This window comes from Megalops cyprinoides, chromosome 4, assembly GCF_013368585.1.
Source record: "Megalops cyprinoides isolate fMegCyp1 chromosome 4, fMegCyp1.pri, whole genome shotgun sequence".
NCBI lineage: Eukaryota > Metazoa > Chordata > Actinopteri > Elopiformes > Megalopidae > Megalops > Megalops cyprinoides.
Genome location: NC_050586.1, coordinates 23499108 through 23513262, shown reverse-complemented (window position 1 = coordinate 23513262; position 14155 = coordinate 23499108). Strand labels below are relative to the sequence as shown.

At 45.6% G+C, this 14155-nt stretch overlaps 2 protein-coding genes across 2 annotated transcripts; one reads left to right on the top strand and one right to left on the bottom strand.

Annotated features, from left to right (window-relative positions):
• Nucleotides 1-2997: 2997 nt before the first annotated feature.
• tfip11 (tuftelin interacting protein 11) lies at nucleotides 2998-10229 on the bottom strand. The gene is made up of 14 exons (XM_036526954.1): nucleotides 10139-10229; nucleotides 9633-9848; nucleotides 9271-9430; nucleotides 8896-9052; nucleotides 8610-8737; nucleotides 7632-7787; nucleotides 7281-7472; nucleotides 6734-7063; nucleotides 6212-6318; nucleotides 5706-5874; nucleotides 5013-5256; nucleotides 4586-4728; nucleotides 4158-4323; nucleotides 2998-4023 (listed from the first exon to the last, which is right to left on the bottom strand). The coding sequence occupies exons 2-14, from the start codon at nucleotides 9836-9838 to the stop codon at nucleotides 3674-3676; spliced, it is 2508 nt and encodes an 835-aa protein (XP_036382847.1). The 5' UTR covers nucleotides 9839-9848; nucleotides 10139-10229; the 3' UTR covers nucleotides 2998-3673.
• An 882-nt stretch (nucleotides 10230-11111) lies between these two features.
• Nucleotides 11112-14155, top strand: srrd (SRR1 domain containing). The gene is made up of 7 exons (XM_036526277.1): nucleotides 11112-11117; nucleotides 11217-11250; nucleotides 11721-11890; nucleotides 12108-12206; nucleotides 12323-12474; nucleotides 12778-12823; nucleotides 13180-14155. Exons 1-7 carry the CDS (start codon nucleotides 11112-11114, stop codon nucleotides 13372-13374), a joined length of 702 nt encoding a protein of 233 aa, XP_036382170.1. The 3' UTR covers nucleotides 13375-14155.

The following is a 14155-nucleotide window of genomic DNA, read 5'->3' as shown; positions in this document are numbered from 1 at the left end:
ATTATGGTCCCGAATGCAGTGCAATGGAAGTCCCATCTGTGCTGGAATTTATAGGTGTTTGTAGGATCGTTAGGATCAATAAATTGAATGTTGTCTGTGAAGGATATATTTGTGAATCTTGATGAGCAACGTGATGTCGTTTTCATTTGGTGCTGTAATTGGAAATGTTTTCGCTTGTATCATTTTTATGTCAGGACCTATGTAGAAAGACCAAAATCAAACATTTCCCTCCTTCTATCAGGCCAACCATAAACAGTGTCTATTTCACGGCCACGATCTCTCAGTGAAATGCTCCCATACTTTTCCCAACTCTCTCCCTCTTCTGTGTCTGTGGGACCGTTGTTGGAAAACTGATGTAACCAAACAATGATTAAATATTCAAAAGTCTGGTGGTTTCTTGTCAATGAATCAGTAGTATAATATTCTGTGATTGGCCTCATGTAATTACACTACATTTGTTTTCAGCACCTAGAACAATTCCAATTATTTTGACAGTAAACAGCAAAAGTTGACACCCTGATGAGATTTACTGGAAGCTGTGAGATTCCTCACTTCATACCGCTTTCACTGTGGTGCTTTCCTACAGTAAGAGTAGGGAACCAGCACTCCTTAACTTGATAGAGCCTTTTAGCATCAATTTAAAATGTCCAGACATCCAGTGGAAAAAAACAAATATGAAGAACTGCAGAGTTTAGAAAATTTTGTAGCATAGGTACTTTTTTGAGATTCATACATTCTCATTTTCATTGAATATAACCAGCTGTGTTTTTATATTGAAGATCTCTGTGAACCTGTGGATTTAAATGTGTGCTCTGAATTTCACTTTCTGTCACATGAATAGTAGTATGATATGCGTGTACTAAGTCAGACTTATAACCAGCACTGGTGGTGTCGACATGGTGAAATGGACATGGTGAAAAATATTGCTTGACCGAAAGGAATTTTACTGTATCGGGCAACAGAGCACAATTTATCATGTCTGTAATCAACCCACAAAGTATTACATGTGAATAAATGCACATTTTATGGTGCTGCTGATGTACAGTCACATGCAGATAGTTGTATGTGCTGCTGGGCTGTTGACTTGTCCATTAACCACATTCGTTACAGTCATCACACACCTTGTAGTCTGTCACTGGAGACCTGTGTGGTCTCTTCCCTACATGGCTGCTGCTGACTAGAAACTTCTTTTTGATTGGAAGATCCCTGGGAGATAAGCATTAGATAAATGTGGCTTCGCTGAGCAGTAAGTGGTTATGAGCCCCCTGGGTTGTTTTGGCATTGATCACAAGAAATTTACAGCCATACAAAGCCACCCCTTTGTTGTGCCACAGGTGTTGTGGACTTTCTGTACTCCACTCCATCTCTCTTCCACTCAAGTGTGCATATCTGTGATGGAGTGCCGTCACTACAGTTGAGTATGCTCTCTGACTGCCATACCAACGAGCCTGGCTCTTTGGCGTCGCAGTCAAAGTCGCATGTTTGGCACCCCGTAGACCCGGGTTCGAGGCCGGGTGGGGTGACTGCTCTTGACCTTCGCTACAAATGGTGACAAAAGTGGGATGGCTTGACGCGAGGCCATTGGAGGCGTGCCTGGTGTGTGAGCTGTATGAGGGACCCCCAGGTTTAGTTGACCCCGGTGTGTGAGGGACCCCAGAGATGGGTGAAGCACGGTGTGAGGGACCCCAGAGATGGGTGAAGCACTGGTGAGTAGGGCACCCTGGGATGGGAGAAGTACAGCAAGAGAATGCGTGAGGGACGCCATAGTGCGTGAAGCGCATGGGCGCGCTTCCCGAAGGGGAGGGCAGTGTGATGGAGTGCCGTCACTACAGTTGAGTATGCGCTCTGACTGCCATACCAACGAGCCTGGCTCTTTGGCGTCAAAGTCGCATGTTTGGCACCCCGTAGACCCGGGTTCGAGGCCGGGTGGGGTGACTGCTCTTGCCCTTCGCTACAATATCCTATAATGTTTTCAGCTAAAAAATCAACAAAAATGGGGAGTACAGTTGTCTATCAATTATTTTAGATGTATAGAATGTTATTGCTGACATGAATTTACTTATATTTTGAGTTTTGCGTACCACTTCCGACCTTTGGCATTGTCCTTGAGACAGTATTCCTTCTAATGTGGGCAGCAGTGTGGCACGGCTTGTAACCAAAACGTTGCTGATTTGATTCTCCACAGGGGCACTGCTGATGACCCTTGGCCAAGGTACTTAACCCACAATTGCCTTAGTAAATACAGAGCTATGTGAATGGATAAAACTGTGTAACGTAATTGTAAAATTGTAAAATTGCTATGGATAAGGACATCTGCGAAATGACAATAATGTAACATTTACAGAGTATGTTAATGTCTTTCATATGATCAAGAAGGATTGTAGGAGGAGAGCCCTCCAAACCTTATACCTCTCATCTAAATTCATCTCACCCTTCCTTACCAAGTATGTGTGAAATTGTCATAATGAAGGATAAATGGGTGTAGTCTTCTCAGAGTGGGCATTTCTCAAGCAGCCCCACAAAATTATGTAGGTACAGAGACAGACCACCCCTACAGGCTACTCAAACCACCTCCTGACTAGGGGTCTGAGCACACTTCTTAATAATATTTTCCAGAAGATGGTGATATTCCAAACCAATCATAAATGTTTCCTAATCAAAACTGGACACTGTAGGGGAGAGGCATCAACCACCCACCCAGGATTGAGACTGACAGTTATGTAGAGGTCTGAGAAAGTTTCTACAAGTCCAGGAAACTACTTGTTAAAAATTGGATCTATAATGAGCAACATATTGTTCAGGAATGACAGACTTTCCAAAAGACACGTACCAAAGACAGACTCTCACATTGGAATCAGTGAGGCACTGCATGTGATAAAAAAAATTCATAAAAATCCAACATGACTTTCCTAGCAGACAATGGAGCAAACTGCATTGTAATATGAAAGAGAACAAATATATGATCAAAGTCAATGGTGAGTTTTAATGTGTCCCTACAAAGCCTTTCTGCAACCATTGATAGGTTAAAATGACCAGTGACCAGACCCACCAAAACAATACAAATTCAAATTGTTTACACAAAGTTACAAAAACTTGCTGTTGCTAGTTCCACTGTGTATTAGCAAAGTGGTCAAACGAGTGCTGAGCCTTCAGGGAAAACATATTCACTGCTTAGAAGAGTCAATCTGAATGATGAGCTCGTCAAAAATCCTGTTATTTACACAATCACAGTTTACAGGAGTATATTTCCAGTCTGTTCTCCTCTAACAAACAGACACAAACATTATTTTATTCTACTCCCACAAAAAATACTCATGTGAAAATCTTGTCATATTAGAACTTTAGACAAATGCATAAATCTGTGCTTGTTCTACACCACATCTTAACTACTTTCAACTTATGAAATATAACAGGGTCTCCAAAACAAGCACACATTTATTGAGAAACATAGTTCATTCCTAATGCATTTGAATTTGAACTTTTTCCACCTGCAATTCCTTATCTCCCCACTTTTTAAGCGATTTGTATTGCAGATTCACACCCGTCATAAAACACATCAAATAGATTTTCCATGCAGGGCTCTTAAACTATGTTTCCCAGAAGGAAGCACAAAAAGAGTCAGAAACGATAATAAAAAAATATGTGTGTTCCAGTTCCTGTGTGTTTTGAGACCTCACTTGGCCATGTCGATGAGGCTCTGGAGTGAGGTGGGAACCCAGGTCTTCTCCCCCTGCACAAACACCACGCCGCGGTCAATGTAGATGACGATGCGGCCGAAGGTGTACAGCTGCTTCCCCTCGTGCCTCTTGGCCACCAGGGGCATGAAGACGATGTTGTTCTCCTCCGCCTTGGCCTGGATCAGGTCTTTGAAGTTGGTGGGCACGCCGGCCGCCCCAATGGCCCGCTGGGCCACGCTCTCCGCCTCACGCCGCTCCTGCAGGGCCTCGTACTGGAAGTCTTTGCGCCGTTCCGTGTGCGTCAGGTACGCAATGTTTTCTCGAGCGCCAGGCTGAAGGTACCCACCTGAGGACAGGAGAGAGAGACTGGTGAAGATGGAGGCTGAGGCTGGCTGTGTGGTGGGTGATGTGGTGCAAGTCTACAGCCCACAGAACACGTGGTATAGAGCTCACTGGATGTGTACTGAGTGGCAAACTGACCAATTCCTGAGGACACCGCACGGTTCATGATGTCCAGCGCCTCGTTGAACTTCTCTTTGACCAGTGGCTGGGCCAGCACCATGTCAGAGAACATGGACTTCCAGCCCAGGTACCATTTGGTGATCTCCTCATAGTTCGGGCTGTTGCTGAGCCAGGAGCACAGCACCTGCAGACCAGGACACACATGGTGGGACACACAAGGTCACACCAACATTCCCTCACTTGCTCGTGCTTACTCTGACACACACCCACTCATTCAAGCACAGACACACACTCACTCGTCCAAGCACAGACAAACGTTGATTAAGGCACAGACACACACTCAGTCATTCAGGTACAGACACATAGTAACTCATTCAAGCACAGACACACTCACTCATTCATTCATGTGCTAGCACACACTAACTCATTCATGCATATACATATACCTGTAACCACTTGGGGAAGAAGTTCTTGTCCAGAAGCCCAACCAAACTGGACATAGACAGCATGCCCTCCCAGTCCATGACCCAGTGGAAGGGGTCCATGTGCTGCTGATGAGGGTTGACTACTAGCTCTCCCAGGCACAGGGCTATTGTAGAGAGAGAAGGAGAGAGAAGAAGAAGAGAAGTCAATACTCAACTGCAACGTTGTCTCATCAAAGCATGATAACATTTCTTCATCACGAACCCTGGCATGTGAAAACATAGGATACAATCACGTTACTGAATCCCAACCCCTGCTGACCGAACATATAAGATGAATAACTGACAATGGTGTAAAAAAACCAGGTGATGTGCTAGGCCAACAGTGTGATGTAGTGTAATGTCTGAAGGAGGAAGTAGAGGTGCCATGAGCGGAAGCACGGGGCCTCACCCAGCTTGGGAACAATGTTCTTGACCATGAAGGCCTCCCATGCTCCCGGTGTGAAGACCTCCTTCCACGGCTGCAGGATGAGGCGGGCAGAGCCGTCACTGGGGTGCCAGCGCTGCAGGGCGTGGGCCAGCTTGGAGCGGATGGGAGGGTACAGGGGCTCCAGCCGGCCCTGCAGCAGCGGCAGCCAGGGGTGCAGCCAGGAGTGAATGGGCACCGTGTCCGTCAGGGGGTTCCAGTTCTCCACCTGAAGGGGGGGGCGCAATGAATTTGAGGGGAAAGGAGTAAAAGTGCAAGTTGTAAAGACAGTCAGTCTGTGATTGAGTCCATGAACATCTGTCTTGTAGAATTTATTTTAGTTATATTTTTTATAATTTGTTTACATTTCTTTATGCCAGGGATGCCAAAACTACCACATTTGGCCCAGAGAAGGAATGAGGAGGGTACATTCAACAACAACAACAAAAAATTCAAAATTTTTGGTTTGAAAATCTTTCAGTTCAGCTTGATTATACATCACAGAATACTCTCCTTACATGTATTTATTACAATGAGAATTTATTTTAAAAACCACTGGGTACTGAAGCAATAGTCAAGCATTCAGTTTTGGATATCCATTTAAATAGATACTTCCTGTATGGTGACTATAGTGACTTTGTGGCGCATGAATGTGTGACAGTGTGCAGCATTCGTTACCTCTCTCTGCAGTCTGGGGAAAATGAGCTGCTCCAGCAGGTGGTCCAGGATCCAGAGGGGCAGCAGCGGGGCCCAGCTCTCCACGCAGTCCACCATGGGGCCCACATTCCTGGGCTGCCATTGGGACACTGTGCTCCTCATCACAGGCACCCACACCTCCCACAGCAGCCTGTACACAAGCATACACTGACAACTGAAATAACTACACAAAATAAAGAAGGTTCCTAATATGACCTGAACTGCTTTAAAGAACACAGTTCTGTTCAGGCATGAAGCGGCCCATGTGTAGTCTTGCTATTGCAGGCAAGAGGACCAAAAAGATAGCAAAGGTGGGGTTTCAATAAAAGTGATTTTATTTCACAAGAAAGCATTTTAATCTGTGAGCAACAGACTGACTCAGAATTTACACTTACACCCATCTATTGAGGTGAGGTTTTCGGTCCTATATGGCTGCAATGTCAGAGAGAGACGGGTCCAACAAGGTGTGAAAGGTATGTCACACGTACCTGTGGTATGGGTCCATTTGGGAGCTGTCAGGGTTGCTGTGGTGGGACTGCCCTGACTCTAGAATTGCTCGCCACTGTCCCACCTCCTCCAGTTTCTGTGTGCTGTCCTGCAGGAAGAGAGTCAAGTGAGACTGCTTACCAAACTCCTGGCACATAAACCATACTTAAGTCTGTAATATATTACAGATATATAAAATACATTTACATCAGTGACTTACATGTATCATCTGAAGAGACAACTGCAAATGTTTCTGAACAATTTTTATTAAGCGGTTTGAGAAAAATTGTAAATCAACCTACTGACTAACCCAGTGGTGAAAACCTCTTTTCTGAAGAGAACACACATACTACCATACCAGTTAGTAAAGCAGAATGTCACAACTGTCAAAACAAAAGGTGAACTGAAAAGCTGCAGTGCACTTGTTTGAGATTCTCCATTCACATATTTATAAGCTTTCATTCACTTTTTCTTAAGTGTGTGTTGTGTTTTTTGATGTCTTGTGAGGACGCTGGTTGTCTAACCTTTAGGGGGTCCCAGCCCCGCAGCTTTTCCCTCAGGAGGGGGTGGACCACTGCCACGGCGAGGTCGCCCAAACCCAGCACCTTGTACTCCTGGTAGAAGTCGTTCTGCAGCGTCTCGAAGATGTGCGCGCATTCCTGCAGCGTCAGGGGAGGCCCGTCCTGGCTCTCCCCTCCCGCTGACTCCGCCGCCTCAAAGCGCTCCACCAGCTCCATCACCCCCTCCAGGCGCCTCAGCGCCTCCTGCTCCTCCGCCATCCGCTGCTGCAGGGCCGTGCTCTCGTGCGACAAGGTCACCACCATGTCACGCTCGTGCTGCAGCCTCCGAGCGCTCTGGCAGCGGGAAAGGCAGACAGAGGAGAGGGGCAACCACAGCGGCAGAAACAGAGACAGGGGAAGAAAAATGGAAATACTATTACAGAATATCCAAAACGTAGAGTGGTCATAGGCAGGATGGGGATTACAAGATAACCCCATGCTGTCAAGAGCTGTTAACAGCTTACAATTATGTTAGTGGGAGAGTAGCTGAGGGCAGATTTGAGGACCTTACCTGCAGGATGTCTTGCTCTGTCAGATCAATCAGCAGCTGCAGGTTGTGCTCCAACTCGGGCAGCGCAAAGCCGGAGGGCTTCTGGTCACGGGTGGACACGCTCATCGGCACCTCCTCCGGCACGCTGTGCTTCTTGCTTATCTGGCTGTAGCTATAGTAAACCTTCTGCTCTCGCCCGGTCATGTCGATCACCTAAACCAATACGCATATACAGTACAAGATGTGCACTGCATTCCTCTTCCCAAGACATCTACATACAGTGCAACAGCATTTTTATGAACCCCTCAAAATCGCATGTTGTGAAAATGGAAAGATCCATACACATGCAGAAAGGCCCATGCATTCCCTCACCTTGACTTGGGGCAGTTCTCCAGCTGGGGTTGTCATGCTCCTGCCTGCCAGCTTGCCGCGGGCCTTTAGCTCTTCCACTGTCTTGTAGGAATATTTTGGCTTCTTCTTCCCTGCGCCTGGCTCTCTGCGCCACTGGCCCAGCTCACGCTGGAACTCCTGAGCAGCGATCAGATGCACAGGATTTGCTTTAATCATTTGCTCGGATTACTGTACCATCATCAATGAATCTGTTTTTTTTAACAGCTCACACAGCAATAAGACGCTTGTAACAGAGGAGCAGTCTATTAACATAACATATTAACATGTGAGACAAAACAGTACAATGAGAACGGACATCATTAGCAGTCTGCTACATTCTCGCTTGGTAAAATGGTGAGGGGAGCTTTCACTTATCACTCAGTGAGTTTACCCCAACTGGAACAAAACATGCCAAGTCCACTTTTTTGGAAGTGGTACCTGCTACCTAAAGACAATCTTTCAAAACAGTGCCATAGGGAATTGCATAGACCCAGGTATTTTGTACACTAACAACAGAAATGTTCATTGTTCGGAGTCTGACGTTTGTATTTGGTTAGAAACAGAGATATGCTACAGATTCTGCCATATGTAGTATCTCTACAATGACACAGTCGAATGACACAAGAATGACTTCACTGAAAAGGAGCATGATGCACAGTTTATGATGCACAGTCCTTTGGATCTCTTCTCAACTCTATTCATGTACCAATAAAAGGAGAGTTTACCACCAAGTGTTAATGATGGGTTAATTATTGGTGAGATCAAGGAAACTGTGTGTGAGAATGAGTTTCAAAGGAGAGTATCAATACATATTTTCCCCAAAATGAAAATCTGTCATGGTACACAATTTTGTGGGGAATAAGGCTGATTGTGGGATTCAGTGTTACCAGCTGAAGGGGCACCATAGCTTAGATACAGCATGTCCTGAAGCTGTCAGGAATTGTGGTTCATTGCACTCACCTTCTCTTCCTCCTCCTCCGAGTCGACCACTGGGAAATCCTGCAGAGACTGCTGAGTCCTCTCATTGCCGTATGCACCAACTGCCCCCTTCCCTTTCCGCACCTTGGCCTCAATTGGATTCACAATACCTGCAAAACAGACCCAAGCAACAATCCACTGCGCAGTCTGACAAACCCATAGTCACCACAGCAGACACATACATTTTTGTGATAATGTATTAAACTGATATGCAGACTGTAAATGTACTGTAAATCTTTCAAATATGAATGCTGTTCATGGCATTTACCCTGAGCATTCTTGCCCAGGCCTTTCCCCGGCATGTAGCCCATCTTCTGCAACAGCTTCTGGCCAATCCCACGGGTGTGCTTCTCCCAGTGCCCCAGATCTTGTCCTGGCCTGATGCCACCAGCAAAAGTCTTCTGGGAACTCTTGAAGTTCCCACCCTGCACACATACACACACAGCAACATCTTAATAGAGACACTCAGTAAAAAGTACCCATTTTTGTTCAAAAGATAAAAAGGCTGAAGTTTTTTTTTTAACACTTGTAAAGACGTCCACACCCGAGCTTGGTTTCGACTCTGGCAGCAAGGATGATGTTGTTATTGTATTACCTCGTCATTCGGTGTCACAGATAAGTGAAGTAAGGCAAGTACCCGTACCGTCTGCAACTTCTTGGGAGCAGCCTCGCGAGGCGGGGGTGGGAGACCGTCACCCTCTGTCTCCGAATCATCGGACCCCCGCTGCTGTTGTCTCTCCTCTGCCGCAGTTTTGCGCAGACCTGCACTCACGAAATTGACCGGTGCCGTGTAATCCTTGGCCCTGGACACAGAAGTAAAGACGCTGCAAGACTCTGACACATCGGAGAAACCCTATCTTCTACTAATCTACAGAACACACAGCTGCTGAATTGGGTAAGATGAGGATGACGATATCTTTTGGAAAGAACATATACCTAAAACACCAGTACTGGAAGCACCTATTTCATTTTTGAGTGAACACAGTATGCAACGACAGCAGCTACCTCTTTCCCCCGAAGCTGGGTCTCTCGTCGTCCGAGTCGTGTTCGGCCCATATCCCATAGGTCGCCTCCTCCTTGGTCTGTCGGTGCCGGCGGCGGTCGGGGTTGAACTCATTCGCCAAATCCCAATCCGTTACCTCGAAATTCTCAATTTCCACTCCATCGTCATTTCCATCGCCCGTTCGCCCGTACAGGTGAGACATAGACATGATGGATCTCCTAATGGTGAATCAGAAGCGTCAGCCGCCGATAATTCGAATAATCACTGATCAGCTAATGCTAGAGACCAGTAAGTAATGCAACTAGGTAGTCAATAGTTCACCATGAAAACGAAAAGCTTGCTAACCTATTCCTCACATAAAAAGATGCATCTAGACGAGGTAACATTACCGATCTAGTTTTAGCTAAATTAACTGTTAATCTAAGACAACTGGCTAGCTCATTCTATAGGTTTGCTTCACACATTTCCGATCCACTTGAACATGCTAACTAATGAATGAGTACTCTACCTTTTAAGCGTGATGGTGTAAAAAAAAAAAATTCAGACGAGCCCCGCTAATTTTGCTGAAATTGAACCGACCATCGCGTAAACACAATCACTTCCTGTCACGCCGACCTCAATTTGATCCCGTCCGACACTCGCAATGACAAATAATAGTTCCATATTCACGTTCGGGAATTTGGGAAATTACTGTGCCCCAACGTAAAACTTCGAAACTCTGCAGGTAATATTTATCCGTAATCTATTCTTGCAAGTGCCGTGATATTGCTGGATTATTCATACAATGACAGACGTCTAAAGTGTGTAGCTAAACGGAACTTATTTCTAGGCTCTGGAGGACACGGCCAGGGGGTTTTACTGTGCAGCATCACATGTTAGGGGTTTGAGAGGTGAGCGTGCTTGTGTACTGTCTCGGCTTCACTTGTAAACTGCAAGATTATACAGCGTTTCAATGGAACGGAGCTTCTGTGCGTTAGTACTTGTGGGCTGTTTTGGCTGGCATCCAAGCTAAAGTTGTTCAAGTTTTAAGGTAGGCGGGTAGCTATATTAACAGGAGGTTTTCAAAGTGTGGTGGGATATTTGGAGAGTATGTCTGATGAGGTACTGTTCTGAAGGTGATTTTGATCACACAGGCATGGTGTCGTTGCAGAATGGCAGACAGTGGTGGAGAGTGGCAACAGGCACGCCGTCGCAAGGGGGCAGCGCGGAGAGAAAAGCTTTACCAGCCGGACCACCAAGATGCAGGAATTTCAGTGGACAAAATCAGAGTCCAGCAGAGACTCACAGACGCTGTGTGAGACACTGTAACTCCTGCCTCCTGCACTTGAATTTTATCCCATATTCCCTCGAACAGTTAACATCTCACACGAGGAACTGCCCACTCAGTTGCAGACGCTTGCTAAAACGTTTGCTTATCTTGCTGAAAAAGCAAAACATATAGTGCTTGACAGGGAGCTTCCAGTTGCAGTAAGCCCTCTGGAATGATAGTACTGAGAGAAAATTGAATCATGTTTTGTCTAAATTGAAATGGTAGTTATTGAAGGAGGAACATCACATTTTCTCTGTCTCACTTCTTTAGGACTGAGTTGAGGTGTGAAGATTTCTGGCTGGAGTGGAAAGGTACGGCAAACCCTCCACTGACTATACAGGGAATATTTTAGCATATCACTGTGAAAGCTGACAGTAATGTGATTGTGACATTAATGTCGATTGCATCAGAATGCATTTTTGTGCAACGGTTGCAGAAGAACTAGGTCATAAGCAGCACAAACCAATCACAGATATTCTGTGGAGACCGACTATTCAGCTCTAGTGTTCCATCTGTCCTCTATCAAGGACATTTAGAACCTCCTGTATCCAGCTGGGTCATCCTATCTGTGTTCCTGTGCTGGTTGTTCTATGTTAAACCATGCTCCTTCAGCAGTGTTAATAATGAGAACACACTAATAAAACATTAACAATGACATTTCTAACCTGGACACACATCCCATCAGCCTTTATATTCTTCAATATGACTGTGTCTGACTGTAATACTGTAATATTTGGTCATGTTGCATTTTTTAGCACCAACACACTCTATTCTGTCTCAGAGCTGCTATCACGCTGCCTGGCCACAGAGTCTGTGTCATCCCTAGAGGGCGACTGTGACCCCTCTAGCACTGGGCTGGACTGTGTATGTTATGGGCTGGGAAGCTTCTCTTCCTGCATCTCTTCTCGATACCAGCTGGCTATGCTGCTACTGCTGCTGGACACACTAAGGGTAAGGACATGTTTATGAAGGTTCGGTCCTTATATTTCTGCATATTATATCAAAGTATTAAGTGGTATCCTGATATTCCCTCTTAAGGGAACAGACCTCTACTGGGGCAATACAAATTATTGATGCCCCTCAGTGCACAGTAGTGCAGTGTGTTTATGCCCCTTCCCACATAGATTCACCTAGGATGATGCAGTTGTAACATTCCTCTTTCCTGTAGATTCCTCCAAGCCACTGCAGTGTGTTTGACCCTGTCTTCACTCCAGTGGAGTGTGAGGTGCTGAAGACCCTTGGCTTCACTGTATTATCAGAGAATGAGGTAAGCATTTTGCATGCTCCACCACTCTGAACCACACAGATCCCTGCTCATACATCCCAATGGCACCAGCCACACTATGACCTCATGACATCCTGTGTTGTGTGTGACTGTGTCAGGAGGGGAAGAGGGCAGCATCCAGGCCAACGCTCTTTTACCTGATGCACTGTGGGAAGGCCTTGTACAATAACCTGCTGTGGAAGAACTGGAGTCTCCAAGCCCTGCCTCGGCTCACCATCTTGGGCAACAGCTTCCGCGGCATTCAGGAGAGGTGAGCTCCCCACCAGGTGCTGTGCTCTTTCTCAGTGTGTTCAGAAGTGGAGGACCAAAAGGAATGCACAGGTTCAGTGGCTGAGTGATTAGTGATGTCCACCCTGACAAAGAAAGTTTGTTGGTATCTTCTAATAGGAAAGTGGTGCTTCGTCCTTGTGATGATCCCCTTCCCAAGGTGGAATACCAAAACCTTTGTTCTTTCAACCCATATAAATTAGCTTCAAAAAGCCTCAGCAATATGAGTCACCAGGGTTTAAACATGACCAGTGTGATCTTAAATGAATGTGTCCATTTATTTCAGGATGGTCCAGAGAGAACTTCAGAGAGACTACAGCTTCATTGCTGATGTATCCTTTCCTCTGCTGTGTCAGTAGTGTATCTTGCCAGTGTATTGTGATTCTAAGATAAGTCTCCATCATTTATTTTCACAAAAATGGCAGACAGGCATATCTCAAATATTATTCAAGATATACTGTATCTTCCTATGTTTGAATTTCCACATTTCAAATACAAGTGACAAATTTCAACTTTCAAACTGAGAGGTCATGACAAAGCTATTCCAGTTGTGCATATAATGATCCAATGAAGTTCTTTACTAGTTGTACTAGCTGACAGGTGTTAATCAACCGGTTTGTTTGTGTGATGTGAAAGGCAGGTGATCTATTCAAGCAGCGTGTGATTTGCCCTTGACCAGCGCTGCCAGGTGCTAAGTGCATGTGAGGAAACGGCCCTGCCTTGCTCCCCACGCTTCCTGGATGTATTCAACGACACTGCCTTGTTGCGCTTTCTACCACAGCGCCTGAACAGCCTGCCGCCACACACCTGGACAGATCCCCCTGAGCCACAGTACCTGCACTGTGAGGACCTTGAGATCATACAGAGGGACCAGGGCAGCTGAGGGCTGCACTGTGGGCGCATGGAGATCATACAGAGGGAACAGAGGAACTTAGAACTGCTCTGTAAGGACTTGGTGATCATACAGGGGGACCAGGGAAGCTGAAGGAGAGGAGAAACACACCCTGTAGAAACAGAATGGCCAGATCTTTGCCTTTATCAAACGTTTCCCTGCTCTGTGAGCCACTCATTTTCAGCAGCTGAGTGTCATAGGCAATTGTGGGAAACTCATGGATTATTCTCTGTGGAAAGTGACTGTAGGAGAATCGATTGGATCGAGGCCATGGACTGCTGTTACCTGCAGATGTGTCATATCAAATTACCTCGGTTTTGTTTGTACTGTTTTTCTGGGTTTAGCTTTTTTTGTGGGTTTAGCTTTTTTGTACCAAATACTGCTTCCAGCCTTTTTTATATCAAGCACCTGTTTTTCATCCCTCTGACCCACCTTGCCTTTTAGGCTTTCTTGAGTTTCCTGATGAAAATGTAGTGGATGTAATGTAGTAGTGTAGTGTAGGCTCTGAGCTTAAACCCAGTCTACATATTGCAACTGTGTGATTTACGCCAAGCTAACCATGACTTCTGCTAAAAGCCATTAATTTGTTTAATGAACCCACTGTATCTGAGAACGTTATGCAGACACACAATTACCTAGTAACCCAAGTAAAGCTCATTTGGTGCATCATTTGCAGTGGTTCATAACCTAATAAGTAAAGGCAATGGCACATTTTGAGGAATCAACACTCTTTATTGCAAATCATCAAATCATCAGGAATACAGCATCCCCC